At 38.7% G+C, this 26,135-nt stretch overlaps 2 protein-coding genes across 4 annotated transcripts; both read left to right on the forward strand.

The window, feature by feature from the left end:
- Positions 1 to 432: 432 nt before the first annotated feature.
- zbtb26 (zinc finger and BTB domain containing 26) lies at positions 433 to 4,639 on the forward strand. 3 transcript variants are annotated; one of them, XM_076288956.1, is made up of 2 exons: positions 433 to 671; positions 2,867 to 4,639. In XM_076288956.1, the coding sequence occupies exon 2, from the start codon at positions 2,875 to 2,877 to the stop codon at positions 4,201 to 4,203; it is 1,329 nt and encodes a 442-aa protein (XP_076145071.1). In that variant the 5' UTR covers positions 433 to 671; positions 2,867 to 2,874; the 3' UTR covers positions 4,204 to 4,639. The 3 variants fall into 3 exon arrangements, with proteins under 3 accessions (XP_076145071.1, XP_076145072.1, XP_076145073.1); XM_076288957.1 differs by having other exon boundaries at positions 433 to 535; XM_076288958.1 differs by lacking the exon at positions 433 to 671 and adding an exon at positions 687 to 2,667.
- Positions 4,640 to 8,359: 3,720 nt separating this feature from the next.
- Positions 8,360 to 25,591, forward strand: LOC143127445 (broad substrate specificity ATP-binding cassette transporter ABCG2-like). Its single transcript, XM_076288959.1, has 15 exons — positions 8,360 to 8,557; positions 16,792 to 16,851; positions 17,198 to 17,312; positions 18,091 to 18,243; positions 18,921 to 19,078; positions 19,476 to 19,627; positions 20,027 to 20,119; positions 20,896 to 21,131; positions 21,334 to 21,416; positions 21,498 to 21,587; positions 21,680 to 21,804; positions 21,977 to 22,131; positions 23,353 to 23,442; positions 23,646 to 23,722; positions 24,405 to 25,591. Exons 1-15 carry the CDS (start codon positions 8,376 to 8,378, stop codon positions 24,550 to 24,552), a joined length of 1,917 nt encoding a protein of 638 aa, XP_076145074.1. The 5' UTR covers positions 8,360 to 8,375; the 3' UTR covers positions 24,553 to 25,591.
- The last annotated feature ends 544 nt before the right edge of the window (positions 25,592 to 26,135 follow it).

Here is a 26,135-nt window from a genome sequence, read left to right on the forward strand (position 1 = left end):
GCCCTCATGTGGAACCAGAAAAGGAACTGCAACCAGTTCAGAAACCGGAAGTTTCCCGAGAGTGGCGGTTCTCCCCTTATTAGACATTCTCTGCTAACCCCAATACATTTCTGTGGGAGATGTTTGAGTGCTGTGTCTCATTAGAAAGTGTCTGTTTAACTGCTCCACTAACAGATGCATAGGCTTCTGCATCTTGTAACTCAGCTTTGTCAGACATTTAATCGAAATGTAATGCTTTTGAATTCTAAGAAGAAATTAAATTGGCATTTTGCAAATAGCCTCATTTGATTGTGAATTAGTTGAAAACTAACTAGTGTCTCAAAGCTGCTATTAATGTCATAGCCAACGATAAGGTGTGGGTCCCTTTAATCTTCGATGCTCCTCCTCTTTAGGTTCTGTCCCTCTGTGCTGGTGCATATCTGCCATTTTAGAATTTTGAACGCAGTGTCAAGTGAAGTCGAGTTAGCATTAACATTATTTATAGAATTGACATAATTTTAGTTTTACTGAACGGCTTATCATCGATAGATAAGAGGTAGGTTATCGGTTTCCCTCTCGCACAGAATCCTTTGTTAACGTGAACCCTGGTAACGTAGGCTAATGGGGATGCATCAAAACCGAAGTGACCTAAACTGACGATAGCCTGTAGCTTACAACATTAATTCGTTGTGGTGGGTATTTTATCTTAATTAAACAAATACACGAAAATACACTTGCTAATGATGTTCTTGACGATGTGCTAGGGTATCACTGGTGTAGCCTAGAGAGTAACATGTCATTTGTGAGGTGTCTAACGTATAGGCTACACTCGGGAACTTAAGAATTCTAGAAGCAATCAATTTCGTTGGATGAATAGCCTACCCATGAATAGATGGTTCTACCATCGCGACCAGGGATGACAAAGTAGACGAGCCTATTGAGGCAAAACCCTCAATTATAGCACAGGCTAGCCCTGCTTGAGCCCAATATGCGGCCTTCAAGTGATGTCGGAAATGCCTTAATGACACATGCATGCGGTTTGTATGACAGGCTAACAGCAAATTTTGGCTATGACTTCACAATTCTATCGCATGCCGTTTGTGGAGGCAGTCATGCCATAGAACATTAGCCAACAACACATAGCTTAAATGAATGTGTGTATGAAAGTATTGGAAGCTAATTCTAACACTTGACCACTCAAGATAGGTTTAAATTGTGTTTCCCGTTGTAGGATATGAGTGAACATAATATGAACACCTGATAATAACGTGGGGGAAGTGATGAAATATGGAAGTGCCAAGATCCCTACCTATGTAGCAGCAGGCCTACAGTGTGGCAGATTGTATGTTCATCACACAGAATAAAGTGCAGAAGTTGTTGCCATTCATCCAAACAAGGTTCTTACCCAGATCTGTCTGTGTTTAGACCAGTGTTTCTCAAACTTTTTCAGACCAAGGACCACTTAACTAATAAAAAGAAACTCACGGACCACTTAGCTAAAGATTAGACCTACTTCAACAGTACACAATAGGCCTACTCACTGAACCACCACCTTGCTTATTGTCTTTGCACCTTGCTTATTGTGTCAGAGGATTCATTCATTCAGAGGATTCATGATTTAAACGGGCATATCTTACATAGGCAGTGTTGCAGAACTGTTTAGATTTACATACAAGTTGGTTCAATATGGCAAACAACTAATCTATATTATATTTTACCACGTCTGCCTGCGGACCACTTGGGATAGCTTGCGGACCACCAGTGGTCCCCGGACCACACTTTGAGAAACACTGGTTTAGACTACTTTCACAATTGAATGGATAACTTGCAAATAAATAATTTGGCATACACAAGCAAGCAAACAAATAGCCCAAACAATTGAGATTTAAGATTCCATATCAATTCATGTAGGCCATGTATTCCAATACCTCTTAATCTCTTGTAAGAAATTGAATTTAGCCATGGGTTAATGTGTTACCTTACATGCAAGGCAGCCCTATGAGTACTCTGAAAATAGCCCATCACAAGTTTAATATGGACATTATGTCATGTTGACCGCATGGCTTGGGAATTTTGGGCTGTCTCAGATAAAGGCTATAGTGCCTTGCAAAAGTGCTCAACCTATCTCAACACCATGTTCTCAATATAAATATGTTTTTATTGTAAAATTAGACAGAACACCTTTAAGCCATATAGGGTGGCATAGCTACTATTAATACAATGCTATGATTTGGGAGAGTTATAAAGTTAAAATCCACATCCACATAATTTTAGCTCTAGACGTTTTTCACCTTTTACATCTTCTGACTCATCCTGGGGTCTGTATGAAGCAGAATTTCGGGCTTTACAGTATGAAGTACCTTCAGGTTTCACTGGGATTTTCAATGATACAAAGGTTGTTCACCATGAAGATATATCTTAGACCATTCATTTATTGGCCAGCTTTTCTGTGTCTTTGAATGCTGCAACTGTTGCTTTCAGCCTGAACTACTTATTTCAATTCTTCATTCTTTGAAGTATTATCGTTTTGTTTTTCTGTGATTTATGTTGGTGGTGGGTCTAGACCTATTAAAATTTGTGATTGGTCCCTTGGTGCCAACAAATTCCTACACTGCCTTTTTTATGTGAACATGCTCATAACCAGCTGGGGAAAACATGGGTGGATTTAAAAAGCTGATAGCCACCTTTGTGAGTAATAGTAAGTTAATAGTAATTCAATAATATTATAAGTAAATATACTTTACTGTATCATGTTATATAGTTGTGATAATAATGGAGTACTTTGACTTGCTAACATTGTAAAAATCTTCACTTTTATTCTTAATACTCTTCATGTATGCAACCTCATTATTCCTTATGTGTAACCACCTGCATGGCCAAATTTCAGGTTAAACCATGGCTGAGAAGCAGGTGATCCTCCAATTCCGCTTTGCCAACTTTGGAGAGTCAATGTTACAGAAAATGGATGCCCTACGCAGCCAAAGGCGCTTCTGTGATGTACTTGTTCGCATTAATGATCTGGAGGTGCCCGGTCACAAAGTGGTCTTTGCGGCAGGATCTCCCTTTCTCCGGGACCAGTTCTTCCTCCAGGACTCCGCAGAAATTCAGATCAGTACTTTGCAGGATGCAGAGGTTGGACAAAAGTTGCTGCTGTCTTGCTACACAGGAGTGCTGGAGTTTCCAGAACTAGAGCTAGTCAACTACCTCACAGTCGCAAGTTTTCTCCAGATGGGACACATTGTTGAGCAGTGCACCCAGGCACTTAACAAATTCATCAAGCCACATCAAGTGAAGGACGAGCAAACCACACAAACACATTCCAGTAAAGTTGGACAGTTTCTTCCCACTGTAGAGGCAGAACAAAATGAGCTAGAGAATCAAGTGGTAGAGGAAGGGGAGGAAGATGACGACGATGACATCATAATAGAGCATGTGATGCCTTCGGGAACACAAAACATGGAAGTACGGACAAGGACAAAACAAAGCAAGAATTCTGAAGAATGTGACAACAGTCCCATTGCCATAATAAAAGTGGAGTCAGTTAGAGATAAAATGGCAGACAGCATGCATGATCGAATCTCACAATCACCCACTCTTAACTCTCCTGAACCACAGCACTCACTAATTAACTCCACTGTAGAAAACCGTGTGGGTGATTCAGAGACTACACTGATGCATTTGTCCGATTACCCTACAAGTCCTGTCCCAGCGGAATCATCCCGGGTTTGGGGGGGTCTACGTACCAATGAAAAGGGCATACAGTGGTACCACCAGTGCCCAAAGTGTTCGCGTGTCTTCCGGCAGCTAGAGAACTACGCCAACCACCTCAAAATGCACAAGCTGTTCATGTGCCTGCTTTGTGGCAAGACATTCACGCAGAAGGGCAACCTTCACCGGCACATGCGTGTCCATGCAGGGATTAAGCCATTCCAGTGTAAGATATGTGGGAAGAACTTTACCCAGAAGTGCTCTCTGCTAGACCACCTCAACCTGCACAGTGGTGATAAGCCCCACCGCTGCAATTACTGTGAGATGGTTTTTGCACACAAACCAGTCCTCAGAAAACATCTTAAGCAGGTCCATGGTAAGAACAGCTTTGACAATGCCAATGAGGGCTGCATGCAGGAGCTTGAATTCAGTGGACTGCAGGAGTCCAGCACTGAAAACAGGACTGACCAGCTAGTGTCAGAAACCAGACAATATGCAGTCAATCTGCAACACTGAACAATTTGTCTAGAGTTCACTTCCGAAGTCATTTGAAGAGTTTGGTTCCAAAACACTAAATGTCTATTTAAAAAAAAAAAAAAGAATTAAAAAGTAATGTAATTTAATTGTGTATTTCAGGTAATATCAATAAAATTGCAATTGTGTTGTTTTGATTAAGTTAAGATAAATCAAATAACAATACACAATTATAATTCTACTAAAATTACTTGGAGAAAAAAATGTAGAAAAATGTTCATGAAAATTCATTAAAATAGAGGATATAGCGTTTTGGAACCAAACAGACATTCATCATTAGTCATTGATTGATTATCCAGTTTGTCTAAGCAATACGATCTGGAATAAAGAGTGTGGCAATGAGCACATCAGGAATGTTAGAAGATAATATACATTACTATAAAATAATAATTGTTATTAATAAATGCTTCATCCGTCACACGCGTATTTATTTTTTGTATACCGAGGCATATTATATTGCCCATTCATTGGACAAAAATTCCAGAATGTGAATTATATTACCAGTTTGTTTTCCAAATTCTGTTGCGTCACATCTACAGTACAAAGTGGATATATCTAAAGAAAGTGCATGAATGAAAAACAAGTAAATTAAAATACCAGGTGCTATTTTATAGTAACCTTCAAATGCAGGCGAAATTGATTTGTAACAAAAGGAAATATCAATACGTTTATCTGTTGTCATATTTGAGAGAATTTATGTAATTCAATAGGCTATTGTATTATTTAACATATAGCTCATGCACGCTTCATCAGCCCCGGCATCTTCAGATGTGATCGAGATGACCTAGAAAAGCCATCCTTGGAACTTTCAAACTTGCCCTTCTATGAACTTGCCCTTGACTTGACATTGATGCTCGCAGCAACCCCCAGCCTTCTGCACCTGATCTGCATGCCTTCTAAAACATTTCCACCTTACTCAGTATTTTAGTTTATTTAAATCATATCAATAACTAATCTTGTTCATATCAATCAAGCTTGATGGTAGGCTTGCAAGTGTATTCTAAGAAGTGTATAAGTGTGTTTCCTTATGTGTGTGTGTGTGGGGGGGGGGGGTAGTTTGGATCTATGTGTGTGTGTGTGTGTGTATGTTTGGATGTATGTGTCTGTGATTATATACACCTGTGTGTGTGTGTGTCACAAAAGTGTGCATCTAGAGAATGTTGTAGTGATCCTACATGTCACACTTCATGAGGTTTGCACCTTCACGTCAAGATATCGACAAGATCAGGTGTTCTGGGAATTGTGTAATGAAAATCGGGCCCAAGACATGTATGTAGGCTTATGAGGAATCTGACTTGGTACCATTTGGTTGTTAAGTCTTGACGTCACATGTCGTTTTCAGGTCCAACAGCTCTTTTGTCCAAAAAGGTTACAGCCTGTTTTCACAACATGTAAACCTTGTCACCATCACTTCCGTTTTAGTGAGGGTAAAACAAAAATAGCTTGACTCTAACAGAGTAATTAATGTAGCTGTGCAGCCAGGTGATATAATCAAGGGTAACGTCCGAGCCTCCGTCAAAAATAGGATTTTATTAGATTTAGTCAGCAAGTGAGTAGTAGAGTGGCATGGTTCTGGTATAGGCTGCTCTAAATTGGACTCAGAAAAATAATTATTGGCACATTATTGCACCACAACTTAACAATTGCACTCACAGCAACATGTGAGATTTGTGACAGAGTACTCACTGAATACTGCTATTAATGACTTGATTCCAATTGGCTTCACCATAAGGGCATGAAAGGTGAGCACAATTCCGAGGGTCCAAACTGGAGGGGACTTAGGGAATATGAGGGCCTCTGAAATTTCTATTAGGGAGCTTAATTACTTGTGCCCCTGTCAGTGATGCACTCGCTGCCAAGGACCCACAGGATGCAAAACATACATCTGAAGTAGTATGTTTATAATGATCATTGAAGCTGAGGGCCCATATACCTTTGTAAATTGCTAGGGGCCTTTTAGCGTCTAAGTTAACTTGAGGGTCAGTGGCGCTTAATTTATGCAGGTTTTCAGGGCTCCTGATCACCTGTCTTTCCAAAGATATACCCATAACATGTTACCTGTCCACAGGTGAAAAAGGGAAGGGACAAAAAAAATGTGGCGACCACAGTGCTGGAGGGTGTGAGGTCAAGGCTAGCAGTTATCATTTTAGTTATGTGAAATAAAACAGTTTAGTAATCATCACATTGGTATTGTCGCAGTGGCAGTTATATCACAGTTATATCATTGTCTTGTAGAATTGACCTTTGTCAAACTGGTGTCATACCACCTTGACTGATAAAGCAATGTAAAACATTAACTAGCACCACAGTTGTTCTTTTTTTGTGTGTAGACCAGTTTACAACTGTTTTGACATTTGCCACAAGACAATATACTGTATATTTGAAAGTTAAAATATCAGGTTTCTGTCATTAAAAAAAAACAAGAATGCTGCAAGTACTGCATTGTGAACTTCCCACAGTGATGTCAGACGCTTCGTTCAGACAGCTCATTTACATAATGTCCGGAGGAAATACTAAGAGGGGAGCAGTAGAACAGCCTGCCAAGTTCGGACTTCCATATGACCGTTTATGTTGTTCAGATATACGGCCCAACCACTTAACATCCGTAGAACCTCCGGCCTTACACGTATGTCTAAAAGCCCTTAGAGTCAGTGTCAGGCTATACAGTATCTATGAGTGTCAGAGTGTTAGGCCATTGATCTGTGGTTGTTGCCAAATCTAAAACATGCTTTCATAGAAAAATAATCTGTTGATCACAAAGTTGCAAGAAATGTGGAAAGACAATTTAGCCTTTTTTCACAAGGCAAAAGGTGAAAGTGCAAAAGAAGACCAAAATTGCACTGGGCTGTGTGATATGAAGCTGTTATATACAGTGAGAATGATAATGATATGATCAAAATCAGCTTCATCTACAGCTTTATCTGCAATAATTCCATAGTTGTGCTACCATGTGTTCATGTGTGCGAGTGAAGGTGATAAGACTATATGATATAGGCTTTCACATACAGCCAGTGTTTAAGCTACAATTGAATAATTGTTAGCTTGTCTGCTTGTGTTACACAGAATCAGGGATAAGCCAAAAATAACTTTCCATGTTATAAGCAAAAGCAATGATGAGCATTATACACATTATTTGACTTGCATAGACAAACTTCACTGAGTGTATCTTGCTCAAGCTCAATGTTTCCAAATCCCGCCTACTAACTTTTCTAAGTAAACGCTGCACCCTCAGTGTTGTGTCTCTCATATCATGTAGAACCTCCACACGTGCACATGGCGGTAACCATGCGATTGCCCTGTTGCCTACTTCTTATCTTATAACACGCAATATAATTTAAATTACCTCATAAAATCTCTCAACTAGCCTGGAGTTACAGAAAAGCAAGGCAAGGGTTGCAGAGGACTTAAGTCTCACACATGTGCACATACTAAAAAGAAGGTAAGGAAGATTGTTCATTACATCAGATAGATAGATCTATACAAGCTTTACATTCTTGCTGTGAGTGATACATTGTCAATAGCCTTTAGATTGGAAGGCTATGGGTATAGGCTATGTGGTTTCTATAGATGGTGTTGTCTTTACTTTTGTCACGTCAGGTGTGTAAGTTACCTGAATATCAGTTTGAAAATGTAGTAAAAAAAAAATGTTTTGTCTAAATGTAAACACTTTGTAATTTTTTATTTGCTAACTTGTAGCATTTTGACACCATTGACAAATGCTATGAGTAGTCAATCATCACAAATATAGCACAGCATTAACTACATTTTTACAGAAAAGGTTAATATGAAAATTATTTTTTTATCATTTTATTTAACATACTGCATATTATTTATTAATAAAAAAACATGGAACTGCATTTGATAAATAATAATCAGCTCTCTTAGATGTGATGTGGATGCTCATGTAAACAGTGACAAATACAACCAATACATTTTTCATTGATAATAGCCATAGAATATGATTATAGGTGAAGATATGATGGAGGAATATTATTGAGCTCTATTGATGGTATATTCACTAATTGACTCAAATTCTTTAAACGTTTTACTTTGTTTTGTGTCATGTCCTCATCAGGACACAATCATTATACCATCTGGGTGTGTAGTTCAAACCTTTGCTATTCATAGATTGACCTGATGTGTGATGTTGCAGAATGGCTGTGGATATGAAACCTGTGTCTGTGGCCATGGAGGAGAATTGTTATAGTACCCCACACAACAGTAGGCCGAAAGGGTCTACTGTCAGCTTCCACAACATCAACTACAGTGTTAAGGAAAGCAGAGGACTGTTGTGCAAGAGGAAGAGCACCACCAAAGACATTCTCATTGACCTCAAGTAAGACCTAAACTTTCCATTTAATTTTCTCTAACCATTACCCTTATATTAATCGCATCATGCCAAGATGATTATGTATGTCATTGTGGCAATATCAAACATCTTTGAAGACTTAATGCTGAACCTACATTTTTCTTTGTTGTGTAAGCGCCTATCAGCAGAATTATATATAATATAATTGTCGTTATACAAATTGGTGTATGTGGTGTATTGGTGTGCGTAACATGCTTCAAGGCCGTAACCTTGGAGTCAACACTGGGTGGGACCCAATGTGCATGGCATGCCATGTCATGATGAGGTGTAATGTCTCAGAAATAATGATCTAATAATAATCTGTACATCCGCTTTTCTCAATTGGTATTTCATAATTCCATGGTGTTCTACAACTTTCACCACGGGACGGGAATCGAAACCCGGGTCGCCAGCATACGGTGCAGGTGCCCCAGCCAGTCACGCCACGGCCGGGGCCTCTCTAAGACTTTTTAAAGTGTTGAATGGGGCCATAATCAGGTTTCTTAACTTAACTGAGATCATCTCCCCTCTGCACTCCCTTTCTCTGCTAGTTGTTACCATTTTCCAGTTTGTAACCAGTGATTATTTTGGACAACAGTGAATGATATTACTGTAGTATAACAGTTTGTGGGCTATTTTAACGGTCTGAAACACATGGTTTAAACGTATGGCGTCACATAAGTGATCAGACGCCAGGCTCATTATTTAAAAAGGTTGTTCTTATGTTTCTTAATTAGTCATGGGTGTGTTTTGGGCGTAACATCCATTAAACCAGTGAGTGTGACATCTGCCATTCCCTTTAAATGCAAGAAGTGCAAAATCAAAAAGCGTATTGGTATTTTGACAATGACTGAACGCATCAAATTCAAATCAACGCTTGCCTACGAAGTAGTCTCCGGTTCTGCACCCACTTACTTGAATGCCCTCATATAGGCATATGTTACCTCCCCACCATTGCGCTCCTTAGATTAATGACGTTTATTTTATTTTTTAAATAGTAGCCTAAGCCACATACAGTGCATTTTCTGTATCTCTTATATTAATGTCCACCTTGAAGGCAGAATGTAGCGGCACGCCCCAGTATAGACTCGTCTTAAATGCCCTTTACATATTATTAGCATGAGACTTCTTGACATTCCCATGCAGCAGACCTCTGAGTATTGAACTGAAAGCTGTGATCAAAGAGAATTCTCTCAATACATGGAAGGAAGCCACACACACACACACACACACACACACACACACACACACATACATAAATACACACAAATATACATCTCCTGGCCCCTGCTGAGTGTGTTCAATTGTATGAAAGAGAGAGGTCAGAAGAAAAAAGGACTGAAACAGACATCGTTTGTTTAGAAGATTGTGTAAACGTGCATGTGCACTCTTTGCCTTTCTTACACCTAGAAAACAGTATACATCCGGCTTTTCATCGCAATGCTGATATAGTGGTGCGCGAAAGATAATGTGTGTGAGAGAAATTAAGAATATTTCTTTGTTTTGAATGTGAGTGATCGGTATTGAGAAGAGTGTGAAGAGCATGCCTTTAGTTTGGTCCTTTAACCGATGGTTTTATTTATCTTTGGCTAATTATCAACTCAGGAACATAAATGTGCTCTTGTGTGTTTTATGTGTGTGTAGCAGAGAGTATTGTCACGTGTTTCTGTTGGTTTATGTGTTGTGAGCTCATGTGAAGGAGAAGCTTTTGTGTGTGTGTGTGTGTGTGTGTGTGTGTCTGTTTCTTATGCTCCTCCCTTTTAGTCCAGTTCATGACAGTTCATGACTTACCTTTAGTCCAGTTCATGACAGTATGACTCCACAATTTTTGAGATATAAATTGTATATCTTACAGTTTCATCTTGTTGTGTCAAGATCTTGCAGTTTCATCTTGTTGTGTCAGCCTTGTTTCATTAGACCCGTGAACTGAAAGCCGGTGAGGGGAGTCAGGCTTTATTGCACGTGTCCACCTAAAAGCAGACAATTCAGGGTGGTGACCTGGTTTGTCAATATGGGGGTCAATTCAAAGTTGTGAGAACTGTCTTATAGCCCTGCAATAGAGAAAGAACCGCAATAAATCACACTCACAGCAGTATTGCTACCGACATACTGTTACCCGCACCGGTAATGTGCAAAGAGCCCCTCTTGAGCAATTTCACCAACAAAAAAGAGGTGGAACTGGGGGGGGCTGAGGACTGACTTTATTGGGCCTACGTAATTTAGAGTATGGTTGGTTCCGAGGTATAAACTTTTGGTTTATAAATACATTAGTATCAGGGATGGACAGTATTTATGATACTTGTATTTGAAATATGTATTTCAAAAATTTGAAATACATATTTTAAAAAAAATTGTATTTTGTAATTACAGTGCATGAAAATGCACTGTACTGTTCTTCCTAGGCTTCTTATTCTTATGCTTCTTATTATGACCGCCGCGCAGCATGTCCAAATTTCCGTCAATGATTCCCGGGACACTGAAAGACCGGGGTAGACGAAACTTGGTGGGCATGTAACCCCACATGGATAGCATGGAACCATCGTTTTTCGTTTTGATCTGTAGCCCCCCCACTGGACTGCACCTCCCGAAAGGAGGGTAGGGCAGACACAGTTTTCTGTGAATATCTTGAGAACCGTAGGGCCTAGGATGACCAATTTTTTCCGTATGTTTGCCTCCAGGGGTCATGTTAACCCATTCCATGTGCACACATGTGCATAAACAGATACACACGCACACACATACATTCACAGTAATCATACGTATGACACATACTCACACAGTAGACATATGTACGCATGCATGCACATGCACAAACACACATACGCAGGCAAACACACAAGCATGCACACACACACACACACACACACCCACACACATAAACATAAACGTGTACACGCACACATGCACACAATTCAAGAATTTCTCAGAATTATGAACAGGCAAGATGGGGGTGGGGTTGTATAAAATGAATTTTACATGTGAAATCTATCAACTAATCATGTTTTGGTACTTGTTGTCTAGCAGATACCAGTGAGAATTGAGTGTGGCTAATGCAATTTAGTGAGACAGTTAGAATCATATAGGCCTTTCAGCGTGATTTATTTTTGTGGAAAAAATGTGCTGGACTGGGCGGCGGTCATATTTTGTACCGCTCTGCGGTACATCTAGTTCTTCTTCTTCTAACGCATTTAATGCAGCTTCAACCGTTTAACGTAGAAACTTCATTCAAACTTTGTCACGTAGATCTTACTTAAGACACCCGGGCAATGTATTTTTCAACTTTGTAACTTTTATACTTTTTAAACTATTAATTAAAAACTATCAAAATTTCCCCATTGACTTAACATTGCCCTTTATGACATCACAGCAATTAGAATCCTATGGCAGGTGTTCAGGCCACCTGTCCCAACTGCCATTCTCAGGCTTTAAGCATACAAACTGGCCCTATTAAGACTACACACCCTATTCAACTGCTTCCTCTGCCAAAAACTGTTTCAAAATAAAAGTCCTCACTACAATATTTCACTGTTAAACAATTTAACCCTTTAAACTACTGAACTGTTCAGCCATTGTAACTGTTACTTGTCATCAACTATGACTCCTACCCACTGTAGCTAGTTAGCATGGTTAACATAGTTATCATGTTAACATTGCTAACATTGTTAGCATTATTTTTAGCAAAACTGCTAAAAATGATTAGCTAAGTTAGCTAAGTAACATGGTTAGCATAGTTAGCATGTTAGCATGCTAGTTAGCATAGTTAGCATAACTACTAAAAATGATTAGCTAAGTCACATGGTTAGCATAGTTAGCATGCTAAACATATTAACATGCTAGTTAGCATAGTTAGCATAACTACTAAAAATGATTAGCGAAGTTAGCTAAGTCACATGGTTAGCATAGTTAGCATGCTAGCATGTTAGCACGCTAGTTAGTGAAGTTAGCTAAGTCACATGGTTAGCATAATTAGCATGTTAGCATGTTAGTAAGCATAGTTAGCATAACTAATAAAAATGATTAGCTAGGTTAGCTAAGTCATATGGTTAATATAGTTAACATTTTAACATTGCTAGCATGCTAGTTAGCATAGTAACTTGGTTAACATTATTATCTTTGTTAACATAGTTAGCATAACTGCTAGCAAACATTGGAGCCATTCCAAATGTTAGTTATCGTCAACTATCTGCCTAAATAATTTAACCATTTCAATTATCAACCTATTTAACTGTTCAGTCATTACGACTATATTAAACCTTATCTACCAAGCAAATAATTTAACCATATGAACTCATCATATTTTTACATTTTCATGCACTGTATTTCCTTCAGGAAATGCTTTTCTAGTTTGTATTTTATTGTATTTTATTGACAATGCCAATGAGGGCTACACGCAGGAGCTTGAATTCAGTGGACTGCAGGAGTCCAGCACTGAAAACAGGACTGACCAGCTAGTGTCAGAAACCAGACAATATGCAGTCAATCTGCAACACTGAACAATTTGTACTTCCGAAGTCATTTGAAGAGTTTGGTTCCAAAACACTAAATGTCTATTTTTTTTTTTTTTAAAACATTAAAAAGTAATGTAATTTAATTGTGTATTTCAGGTAATATCAATAAAATTGCAATTGTGTTGTTTTGATTAAGTTAAGATAAATCAAATAACAATACACAATTATAATTCTACTGAAATTACTTGGAGAAAAAAATGTAGGAAAATGTTCATGAAAATTCATTAAAATAGAGGATATAGCGTTTTGGAACCAAACAGACATTCATCATTAGTCATTGATTGATTATCCAGTTTGTCTAACCAATACGATCTGGAATAAAGAGTGTGGCAATGAGCATATCAGGAATGTTATAAGATAATATACATTACTATAAAATAATAATTGTTATTAATAAATGCTTCATCCGTCACACGCATATTTATTTTTTGTATACCGAGGCATATTGTATTGCCCATTCATTGTACAAAAGTTCCAGAATGTGACATATATTACCAGTTTGTTTTCCAAATTCTGTTGTGTATGAAGGTCAATACTACCTTGTCTATAGGCAAATGTTATACATTGAGTTTGGAGCACAATATGGTGCATTTAACCCATTTACTCCTAATATGCCTGCTAAAAATGCCTATAGAATCCTATGGCATTCTAGACTAAATAACCTCATTTCCTGAGGGTTTTCTGAAAAAATACTAAGAATTGTCAACGTCTACCAAAACCTTAATATATAAGTCTCTGTACACCTAGAAACATGAAATAAAAAGCATGCTGCGCTACGCAGCAACCAGCGGGAGAGTCAATGCTGCGCTATGCAGCAACAGGCGGGAGATAGAATGTTGCGTTGTGCAGCATCCAGCACGAATGGGTTAATGCCAGTCACATCTACAATACAAAGTGGATATATCTAAAGAAAGTGCATGAATGAAAAACAAGTAAATTAAAATACCAGGTGCTATTTTATAACCTTCAAATGCACTCTACTATCAGCAGAATTATACATTATAATTGTCGTTATACAAATTGGTGTATGTGGTGTATTGGTGTGCGTAACATGCTTCAAGGCCGTAACCTTGGAGTCAACACTGGGTGGGACCCAATGTGCATGGTATGCCATGTCATGATGAGGTGTAATGTCTCAGAAATAATGATCTAATAATAATCTGTACATCCGCTTTTCTCAATTGGTATTTCATAATTCCATGGTGTTCTACAACTTTCACATCCAGTAAGTGATGGCTCAAGGGAGGATTATTTTGCAAGTCAAGTTAGTGTTTTCCCAGCAATTCTCTATAATCAGGTTTCTTTCTTTTTTTGGGGGGGGGGGGGGGCTTTTTATGCCTTTAATTGACAGGATAGTGGAGAATGACAGGAAGTGAGTGGGAGATAGAGTCGGGGTGGGATCCGGAAAGGACCACGGGGCTGGAATCGAAAGTTGCGCAACGGCTGGGGCCATAATCAGGTTTCTTAACTTAACTGAGATCATCTCCCCTCTGCACTCCCTTTCTCTGCTAGCTGTTACCATTTTCCAGTTTGTAACCAGTGATTATTTTGGACAACAGTGAATGATACTACTGTAGTATAACAGTTTGTGGGCTATTTTAACGGTCTGAAACACATGGTTTAAACGTATGGTGTTACATAAGTGATCAGACGCCAGGCTCATTATTTAAAAAGCTTATGTTTCTTAATTAGTCATGGGTGTGTTTTGGGCGTAACATCCATTAAACCAGTGAGTGTGACATCTGCCATTCCCTTTAAGAGCAAGAAGTGCAAAATCAAACAGCGGATTGGTATTTTGACAATGACTGAACGCATCAAATTTAAATCAACACTTGCCTACGAATTAGTCTCCGGTTCTGCACCCACTTACTTGAATGCCCTCATATAGGCATATGTTACCTCCCTACCATTGCGCTCCTCAGATTAATGACGTTTATTTTATTTTTTAAATAGTAGCCTAAGCCACATAGTCTTTGTGCATTTTCTGTATCTCTTATATTAATGTCCACCTTGAAGGCAGAATGTAGCGGCACACCCTAGTATAGACTCGTCTTCAATGCCCTTTACATATTATTAGCATGAGACTTCTTGACATTCCCATGCAGCAGACCTCTGAGTATTGAACAATGCATTAGCATTGTCATTTTATCTTTATCGTCTCGGTCTCACAATCATCTCAAAATAAAGCTGTGATCAAAGAGAATTCTCTCAATACATGGAAGGAAGCCACACACACACACACACACACACACATACATAAATACACACAAATATACATCTCCTGGCCCCTGCTGAGTGTGTTCAATTGTATGAAAGAGAGAGGTCAGAAGAAAAAAGGACTGAAACAGACATCGTTTGTTTAGAAGATTGTGTAAACGTGCATGTGCACTCTTTGCCTTTCTTACACCTAGAAAACAGTATACATCCGGCTTTTCATCGCAATGCTGATATAGTGGTGCGCGAAAGATAATGTGTGTGAGAGAAATTAAGAATATTTCTTTGTTTTGAATGTGAGTGATAGGTATTGAGAAGAGTGTGAAGAGCATGCCTTTAGTTTGGTCCTTTAACCGATGGTTTTATTTATCTTTGACTAATTATCAACTCAGGAACATAAATGTGCTCTTGTGAGTTCGTGTGTGTGTAGCAGAGAGTATTGTCACGTGTTTCTGTTGGTTTATGTGTTGTGAGCTCTTGTGAAGGAGAAGCTTTTGTGTGTGTGTGTGTGTGTGTGTGTGTGTCTGTTTCTCATGCTCTTCCCTTTTAGTCCTGTTCATGACAGTTCATGACTTCCCTTTAGTCCAGTTCATGATAGTATGACTCTTTTTTTTTAGATATAAATTGTATATCTTGCAGTTTCATCTTGTTGTGTCAGCCTTGTTTCATTAGACCCGTGAACTGAAAGCCGGTGAGTGGAGTCAGGCTTTATTGCACGTGTCCACCTAAAAGCAGACAATTCAGGGTGGTGACCTGGTTTGTCAATATGGGGGTCAATTCAAAGTTGTGAGAACTGTCTTATAGCCCTGCAATAGAGAAAGAACCGCAATAAATCACACTCACAGCAGTATTGCTACCGACATACTGTTACCCGTACCGGTAATGTGCAAAGAGCCCCTCTTGAGCAATTTCACCAACAAAAAAGAGGTGGAACTGGGGGGGGGGGCCTGACTTTATTGGGCCTACGTAATTTAGAGTATGGTTGGTTCCGAGGTATAAACTTTTGGTTTATGAATACATTTGTATCAGGGATGGGCAGTATTTATGATACATGTATTTGAAATATGTATTTCAAAAATTTGAAATACATATTTTAAAAAAAATAGTATTTTGTAATTTGTATTTTATTGGATGACTTTTTTAGTGCATCTCTGATTTTTTAGTGCATCTCTGACAGTATTTTGGCTATGAGATGTAACAGGCAAGTCAGCATAGTCGATCTGTTGACATTTGTAGGTTTATGGCATGCCTTGTAGGCAGAGAAAAGCGGTTGCTCTCAAACACTGTCCACCACTTAATCAACATAGTCAGTTTACTGATATGGAAAGTTTGCAAAGTGATTTCATGCTCTCTTTAAAGAGTATTTGTATTTCTGTATCAAAATACAAAAATAAAGTATTTTATTTTCATACATGGCGTGGCTACTGTTATTTGTAGTTTATTTTGATACACTTAAAATTACGGCATTTTTTAACTTTGTCTGTTTTGATTCCTCTCCAGTGGGATGATGAGACCAGGCCTCAATGCTATTTTAGGAGCTACAGGCAGTGGCAAATCCTCGTAAGTTATACACTTTCGCAAAGAATTCGATTTTTCATCTATTTATCAATATTTGTTATGATATTTTGACTGTGGAGTATTTGGTATGTTAGTGTGGTGGAGCAGCGGTAGCATTGCCGTCCAATAAGCAGGGGGCTCACATTCAATACCCAATCGCTGTGAGTCCCTATTGCTTTGGAAAAAAGCAACTGCTAAATCCCACTTATCTTTACCTTTTGCCATGAAATGCTTATGTGCTCAGCACTTATTATTGTGCTACTGTCTTCAACCTACCTTCTCAACACTGTCATGGGTCCTGTTGTGTTGTATTGTTGTTTAGCTTTACCTGTTGTGTATTGTTGTTTAGCTTCTTAGATGTGCTGGCGGCCAGGAAGGACCCATCAGGTCTGTCGGGAGAGGTGCTCATTGACGGAGCTCCTCAACCCCCCAACTTCAAGTGCCTTTCCGGATATGTGGTCCAGGTAAACACATGGATTTGGTTCAGTCTACATGTTTAAAGTGGTCTTGATTCATTTTCATCCCCACAGTCTGACTGACACAGATCTGTTTTAATGGCAATGTATTCACATTATGTGCTAATGTCAGTGCTAAGTGGGTCCACTGCATCTGGCTGTAGAATAAAAGATATACAATATATGATTTGAGCAAGTAGCCCTCATTCAGACTTTCATGTCACTGAGATTCACGATGTGTTATTGTTGTGAGCCACTCACAATCCTTTGGAAATCGTTGGCATTCTGCCATTTATTCACACAAGAACACTGATACAGAATGGACATTGGGCAGGGGTATTTACACAAGGGTTCACTGGCACAGATAACGCGGGCAAGGATGGCACAGGGATCGAAAACACAAGGAAAGCTACACAGATCCCAATGCCCAGATCACAGAGGACATTAACCAAAGAGGGTAATCATAATGCACTGAGAGGGTAGTTGTTGGGGAATTTACCACCTTTTGTCCCTATAAAAACATGGAGCTAACAGTGACTCTCTCACAGTGATGAAATTTAACATCATTGAACAGATATGGGCTAAAGCCTCTAAACTCATCCAACTTCCTTTGCATGTTAGCTATGTCCATTGGCACTATAATCACAACTCTGCATTCACTTGCAGGGAGACGTTTGCACTCCAAAGTCCTTTTAGAGCATGTGATCTATTCAAACTGTATTAGGTACAAGTCATTCTAAAGTTACATTATCTTAAGTGTGTGTATCTATGTTCTGTGTGTCTCAAGGATGACGTTGTGATGGGAACACTGACAGTACGAGAGAACTTCAGATTTTCTGCAGAACTTCGGTTGCCCACCAGTATCAAGTCACAGGAGAAAGAACAGCGGGTGGACAATCTCATTAAAGAACTGGGCTTAGAAAAAGTGGCCAACTCACGGGTAAGGTTTTAACTTCAATGGATCCATACATCTGCCAAACTCTAGTCTCTAATTGCATCATCAGAATTTTGCGATATTGGCAACTAAGCACCTAATTCAGACGTCACAGTTGGAATGATGATTATGCTTAAATAGAGACCTGATTGAGAAATCCTTGAAGGTAAAATCCTGACCATTGAATATGTATTCTTTGTTCATTACTCATTTTATTAGATTATTGCACTTGAATTGTTCAAATCAAATCCATCTGATGTAAATAATTACCAGTACTATAAATTCTATAAATGATATACCACTTCTCCCCCTTTGTCAATGATTCTTCAAATGTCTGATTTCCTGCCACACAACAGTTTTAATACTGTATGTATGAACAGAGGTACATACCTGCCTACCCTACAAATAGAACAATAGAATGTGAAGAAACAACCTTTTGACGTAATGTCAAAAATGCTTACTGTATTGCCCAGATATCCACTGATGTTACCATGCATATCAGCCAGGGCCAGACCATCACTCTTGTGATATCACTTTGTACATGTCATGTCCAGAAATGTTTAAATTGATCTGCTGAATGGGACTTAACACCTTCCCACCATGCTGTTTTTCTCAATGGGTTCATGTGGACAATGGACAATCCAAGCATTAATATGAGACTGTTATTTGTTCTTTGCGTTTAGGTGGGAACTCAGTTGATTAGAGGGATCTCTGGAGGAGAACGCAAGCGCACTAATATTGGCATGGAGCTTCTGATTGACCCGAGTGTTCTCTTCCTGGATGAACCCACCACAGGCCTTGATGCAAGCACTGCGAATTCAGTGCTGGCATTACTTAAAAAGTATGCACACACGTCTCCCTTGGACACACCCTCTCTCACAAAACACACACCAACGAACCAATTGTTTGCAAAGTAACAAAACAGTCATATTACATTTACAGAGATGTGCTTACACATCCAACCTAAACAATAGGTGCAAGCAATGCACACCCTGGAAATGTACAAAATTCAATACAACTTAGAAATACACAGAAATGAATTAGGACTACATATAAATGTCCACAAGGGCGGTTAAGGAGCTGGGGTAGCATGCAGTAGCCTGAAAAGTTGTGAGTTAAATTCCCGGCTTCCATCGTTGTGCCCTTGAGGAAAGCACTATGACAAAAATACTATGTAAATGTTGTCCTGATGCAAGCCTTGCTAACGACATCCTCAACTCTCTCCAACCCCCAAACAGGATGGCCAATAACGGCCGAACCATTATTCTGTCCATCCACCAGCCTCGTTTCTCCATCTTCCGCGTATTTGACCATCTCACCCTGTTGGTGGCAGGTCGACAGGTTTACCATGGCAGTGCCAATAACGCACTGCAGTACTTCAAAGACATTGGTAAACAATCAAACTCACATTCATGATATCCTAATAATCATGTTAACATGTGTAGAAGTGTTCAGAAGTGTTCATGTTTTGATAAAATTAGCACTTTTATTCAACAAGGTGGCATTATATGAATGTATATACAGTAGACATTACCAATATTTCATATGGCAAATTTAAAATAGATGATCTATTCATTTCTTACATCCAAGTATCCTCAGACAAAAACATTTAGAAACGTGTGGACTCTAGACATGAACCCCCATTTCAACTTTACCTGTAAATGTTTGTAAATGTACTTTGTCATATGCATGGAGGTGGCCAATTCTGCTCATGACTTACCGGTACTACATATTCATCCTTTCAGATGTACTTTTGTCCCTAAGATATAACATGACTGTTTGTTTGTAGGCTATGAATGTGAGCCACATAACAACCCAGCTGATTTTTTCCTTGACGTCATAAATGGAGATGCTACCAATCAGAAAACTGCAACAGACTCAGGTGAGTGAAATTCATCATTCCTTCCTAGTGCATATAAAGAGCACTCTTGAATCTTTGGTGCATATTATGGCCGTTTATATGTATGTCCTGTTGTGTATATCTTACAATAAAAGTGCACCATCTAATGTTCTAACATTGAAAATATTAAAATGTACTGTAAATCTCAGTCACTCTGTCTACAGCAACAAGAATTAAAAGACTTAGTGTGTTTTTGTTCCGAATACACTTTACATACTTGTCAAAGGCATAGCAATGCACAATTCTACAAACCTGTTCCTTGACTTGCTGGAAGTGTTCAAACATAGAACCTCCAATGCTTTTATAAATTCAATTGTATGGTTGGGCAGGTACCAATTATACGTTTATTTTGGACTACTTATCAATAGAGATTCACTTTCTTATAGGTATTAAAAGAGTAGCTGACATTTATTATAATAAAAACAATTATTAATATTATCAGCTTTGTACAGTGGATTAATCCCCATCTTTGTAAGATAATTAAATCCAATTCATTTGGCTCCAATAAATTGTACTGTGTACATTGTTAAGGTATTAAATAAGTACCGACATGAGAATACTTTTTGGTAATTTCCTTACCGAAAACACCTTACTATTGTGGGATGTAGCACTTTGGTTCTGTAGAGCAACTTTGGGCAACACTATCTTGACTAATAACATGCAATATATGAACATATGAATAAATGCAATTGAATTGTTATGTGAGTGCACAGTATTAAATGTGTGTTCTGTGTGTGGGTGGTTTGTGGTGGCTCCAGATGGACAAAGGTCTTCTCCGCAGTCTATAGAGCAGCACCTGGTGGAAGCATACAAGCAGAGTGCCGACTTCCGTGAGACACAACAGGAGTTGCAACGCATTACTCAGGGTGGAGGCGCTGACCGTACCGTTGTACGCACTATCACTTACAACACCTCCTTCTGCCACCAGTTCAAATGGGTCCTCCGGAGAACGTTCAAGAACCTTATGCTCAACCCCCAGACTTCAGTTGCTCAGGTAATTTATTTGATGTGTATGATTATGAGTGAAATATAATTTGTTCTCTGATTCAGTGTGAAGGTCAATTGATATATCATGTCACCTGTATGTAAACCTGTATGTACAATGAACGTTTTTTAAAGTCGTTCTCTCTAATTGGATGACAAGAACTTTGATTAGGTTTTTGCCTTTTTTGCTACGGGTTTTACTTTTCTGTTAGGTTGGAGTAACCGTGTTCTTGGCATTAATTGTGGGAGCCATTTTCTTTGATGTCAAAGAGGATCAGAGTGGAATTCAGAACAGGTAAGGTTTTTTTTTCTGTTATTTTTCAACAGCCCAGCCTCCTCTAACATATTGCTTCCGTATGTATGCCATATATTTTAGAATGGGAGCTCTTTTCTTCATTACAACAAATCAGTGTTTTTCCGCACTCTCGTCAGCCGAACTCTTCATCACAGAGCGTAAACTGTTCATGTAAGTCTGGATACGAATGAATTTCTTCTTTATATTCCTAATACCGGTATATAATTCATTTGTATTAATATCAAGCTTTTTGTGTACTATAGACATGAGTATATCAGTGGCTACTACCGTGTGTCTGTCTACTTCTTGTGCAAGATCCTGTCTGACATCATCACACTGCGTACAGTTCCAGCCATCACATTCAGCCTTGTGGCCTACTTTATGATAGGTAACATACACACCCACATGCATGTGTTGTATTCATTTAGAAGGGTTCTAGTTCTGGTAAGGAAGGACTAAGAAATGTTCTAGTTATATGTCTTTTGACCCAACTGTGAGTATTGCATTGGTGTCTCATTGTGTGTGTTTTTTTGTTGGTGTTGTATTTGCTTACATCCTAGGCTTCAAACCCACTGCTGATGCATTCTTCGTGTTCATGCTTACGGTGGCATTAGTTGCATACACAGCAACTGCAATGACTATGGCTATCTCTGCGGACCAGACTGTGGTTGCTATTGCCAACATCTTCATGACCATTGCCTTTGTTTTCATGATGGTAAATCAACACACTCACACACACAAACAGTATACACGCAGGATCAGTGCAGAGGGCATTGAGTATTCACTGTGGTGTAAATTGGAAGATTTCAATAAAATATCTAAGGGGATGCCTTGATAACAGCAGACTAACTGGGACCTATTCCAAACCCAGCAGGAATTTTGGAAAACAGAAGCATGCTTGTGACTTATTGTGAATTTTTTTTTTTTCAATACATATTTCATCAGTTTGTCTTTATTATTTTTGTTATGGGTTGGATGAAGATCTGATCACGTTTTGGCTGACAGACTTTTCAGCGCCACTTTAGTGTACACATTTGTAATTTTTAGTGTCAGTTTATTCTCAGAGGACACAACATTCTGGCTATGAATGTATTCACAGTTATTTGAAGGAGAACACAAGATGTCATCTTTGGGATATAACCTGCAAGGCATTATTCGCTGAACCCTTTCCACCAACTTATCTGAAGATGATGCAAACACCACACTCGATTCTGTGGTGATTTTTTTTTTTTTAAGTATATTTTTTGGGGCTTTTTTATGCCTTTAATTGACAGGATAGTGGAGAGTGACAGGAAGTGAGTGGGAGAGAGAGTCGGGATGGGATCCGGAAAGGACCACAGGGCGGGAATCTGTGGCGATTTTTGGCCGGATCTTTTCACAACATTCCATGAGCAAGGGTACAAAGTCTTAGGGAAAAGTTCCAAGACCACACACAAGAGGTTGCGCGAGTGCACAGAAGCAGCCGGAGTACAAGAAGAAGGACCCAAAATTGAGCGCAGGAGATGTGTACAAGCAGCAGTGCATTTGCTGTCAGACAATCCTTAAGGCTATTGAAAGCGAAAGAGGGGGTGTCCATGGCACTGACTGATTATAAGGCCAACTGATGTAGCCAGGGACACAGTGACAGATTTCCAAAGTGGTAAGTGGAAATGGATTCAGCGAATATATGCCTTGCAGGCTACATCCCAAATGTGACACTGAAGTGCTTTGACTGAGAGGACTGATCTAACACTATTGTGGGTGTATTGGCCTATTTCCATGTGTGGTCAGGAGTTTTTGTTGATGTTTTTGTTTTGTTCATGTTTTGATGTTTTAACAGATCCAGTGATCTTTTTAACTTGATTGATTACATTCCGTTTTGAGAAAATCTTCATGATTTTGCAGATGTACAGTAGCCATGTTGTGCAATTCCCTGTGTTGTTGAATTTGTGTATAGATCTTCTCAGGACTGCTGGTTAATCTACCCAGCATTGCGGTCTGGCTCTCCTGGCTGCGATATTTCAGTATTCCTCGCTATGGCCTCACTGTAAGACTTAATTAATTTACTTACTTAATTAATACTTTTTACTGAATAACAGCAGCAACATAGACTATAGACTAGAGTGTGTGGTGACTATATTGTGAGTACAGTATAAAATGTACCGTTTAACAGACTTCTGTAATGTGAGAGCGTATATTCATATGTATGCATGACATGTATCTTTTTTTACATTCTTTGCTTTTCTTTAGGCTCTTCAGATTAATGAGTTTTCAGGATTGGAATTTTGTCAGACAGCACCCAATATCACCCTTCCACCAGGTGTTTCGTAAGTGCTATCTTTAAATAATACACACTCTTACTAGAAAACAGGAAAATCGAAGTAATGCAAACTTTTTAAGTATACAGAGAGGTTACAATAAGGACTGTTTATGAAGTCAGTGCATTAACATTACCTTAACTTGTTTTCCGGTCAGTGACATCGGACTTATTGCCTTCAGGCTCACTCAATTTCGTGTAGCGCTGCGCAGATTTGGCTGAGCGTCACGTATGCTTCACATTGCACACATGCATCATGTTCATCCAGATCTGTGCAGCACTGCATGAAGTCAAATGAGCCTACTGACTTGTACATACTTTTCTTCAAGACGAAGTAATGCACTGACTTAATAAACATTAAGCATACGTGACGCTCATTTTTTATAACCTTTCCATACACTTACAAAGTTTACAATACTTCGAAATGGTATTTTTGCTCCCAAATGACAGTTTAAACTTGTTATCATCCATAGAAAGACCCTAGGTTGATTTTACTCCGGATCATTCCTTTAAGCAAAATATGTTACAATGACTGTAGACCTATGTGATGTAGTTAACCGTTGGTTAGAGTTATAACCAGTGTATCACAAAAACATGTACAACTAACCAAAATGTTGAAGTAATTTAGTTTGTTGTTGATTGTAATGTTATGTTTTAGATAAATGAATTGATTGATCTTTTTTATGTGACAGATGTACAGGGGAAGACTTTCTCAACAATCAAGGCATTGATTATTCAACTTGGGGACTTTGGCAGAATCATGTTGCCCTCACAATAATGACTATACTTTTCTTGGGTATTGCCTATCTGAAACTTCGTTTTATCAAGAAATTTACATAAAAGAGAAGGGCGACCTTAAATTAGCAGTACCCACACTGTTTACAGGCTCCCAATCATTTCAAAAATGGCATTCACGTAAACCCTTGGGCCAATTGAAAAAAAAAAACATACAAAATCTATCTGGAAATATATGTAACCACTGAATGTAACAACATAACAGTGTACAGTGTCTACTGAGAATGAGAACAATATTGTTAACAGCTGTCAAGACCATCTTACATATTTACTGTCCATATGATGTTGAGCAAGGTGTATTTCAGAAATTGGAGTCTCTGAGCTGTCAGAATATCTGCACTGTATCAGACCTTAATCTTAACCTTCCCACCTGTGATGCTGCTGATTTCTTTTGCTTTAAGTATTTCATAAGTTGTAAATTTGTTTTAACTTTTTTATTGTATTTTCTACGATGTACATTTGTTTTGCACTTCATATATATATATGAATGTCACTGCAACCAAATATATGTGTATACAGCAAATTTATAAACTGATACTGAAAGAAATGCCATTAAATGAAACTATTAAATTAAACAATTTGACTATATGATATCATCAAGGGGTTTTCATTTAGTGCCTTCCAAAATTATTGGTAACATGATTTAAAGGATTATAAGAACCTCACACTGAAAACTGCCCCCAGAAAAATCTTTTAAATCAGAATTTATTCAGCCTTGGTAAGGCTGGACCAATGATTTCAAAGTTAACGCAAAGTCTATGCCCGTCAGCATGCTAATATTGGAAAGCTTTCACAATTGTGAGTGTCCAGACTGAGTTTGGTTTTACCAGGTTATCTTTCTATAACCCTTTTTACTCATGACAAACAGAATGTTTTTTTTTATTATGAAATTGGTTGACAGATGATTTATGATTCTATCTATTTATGATTCTATTTATGAAGTTGGGATTGAGGTTCTGGGTGGTGTTTCTCTGCTATCCTTGAGGCGTTCTTTACTGTCCGTTTCTTATGGATGATATTGAGTGGCTCCTCTTATCGCCTGATGATCTCATTGCTGATCTTTATAATCTTGTTGAGGGCGTTTAGGTTGACAGAGCTCACCCCTCCAATCCATGCTGTAATATTGAGAATCATCAGCATTTATTCTGCAAAAGAGAGGGCTGAACCTGGAACCGGGAGTGGATCAGCTCACCATTCGTCTTAAAGAGTCAGAAGAACTAGAGAACAAACCAACTCCAACAAACGATTCCAACCAAACTAAAAACCACACACCTTATTTGCACATTAAAGGTGTAGATTTTTGAATATTCTAACATAAGATTCCGTTCCGCAACAATTCAAGGTTCTAAAATTCTATCTTGAATTCAATGAACCCAGATATTCTTTAAAACGTTCATTTCCCAACATTCCCATCACACCAGTGTGATAGGGAAGCTACACTAGGTGTGTAACTGATGCGTTCCGTTCGTGACATGTAAAATCCATTTAAAAGACTGGTCTCTATCTATAAGGCTCTAGATTGGTCTATTTTTTTCCGAACGTACGTGCCGCTATCACGTCTTGTGTAACTACTTCCATTGATTCTAGTGGAAGCTAATTGTTGCAGCAGACGCAACGCGAATGGAATG

The sequence above is a fragment of the Alosa pseudoharengus genome, unplaced genomic scaffold (assembly GCF_046254945.1).
Source record: "Alosa pseudoharengus isolate Yale_2024_CS ecotype anadromous, Long Island Sound unplaced genomic scaffold, YU_APseudo_1.1 YU_APseudo_1.1_scf_17, whole genome shotgun sequence".
Classification (NCBI taxonomy): Eukaryota; Metazoa; Chordata; class Actinopteri; order Clupeiformes; family Clupeidae; genus Alosa; species Alosa pseudoharengus.

Excerpts from the sequence above, each read along its gene's own strand:
- zbtb26 (XM_076288956.1), top strand. The coding sequence starts at position 2,875 with ATGGCTGAGAAGCAGGTGATCCTCCAATTCCGCTTTGCCAACTTTGGA.
- LOC143127445 (XM_076288959.1), top strand. The coding sequence starts at position 8,376 with ATGGCTGTGGATATGAAACCTGTGTCTGTGGCCATGGAGGAGAATTGT. Across the intron at positions 21,805-21,976 it reads TGTGGCCTACTTTATGATAG|GCTTCAAACCCACTGCTGAT; the intron begins GTAACATACACA and ends CTTACATCCTAG. Across the intron at positions 23,723-24,404 it reads ACCCTTCCACCAGGTGTTTC|ATGTACAGGGGAAGACTTTC; the intron begins GTAAGTGCTATC and ends TTTATGTGACAG.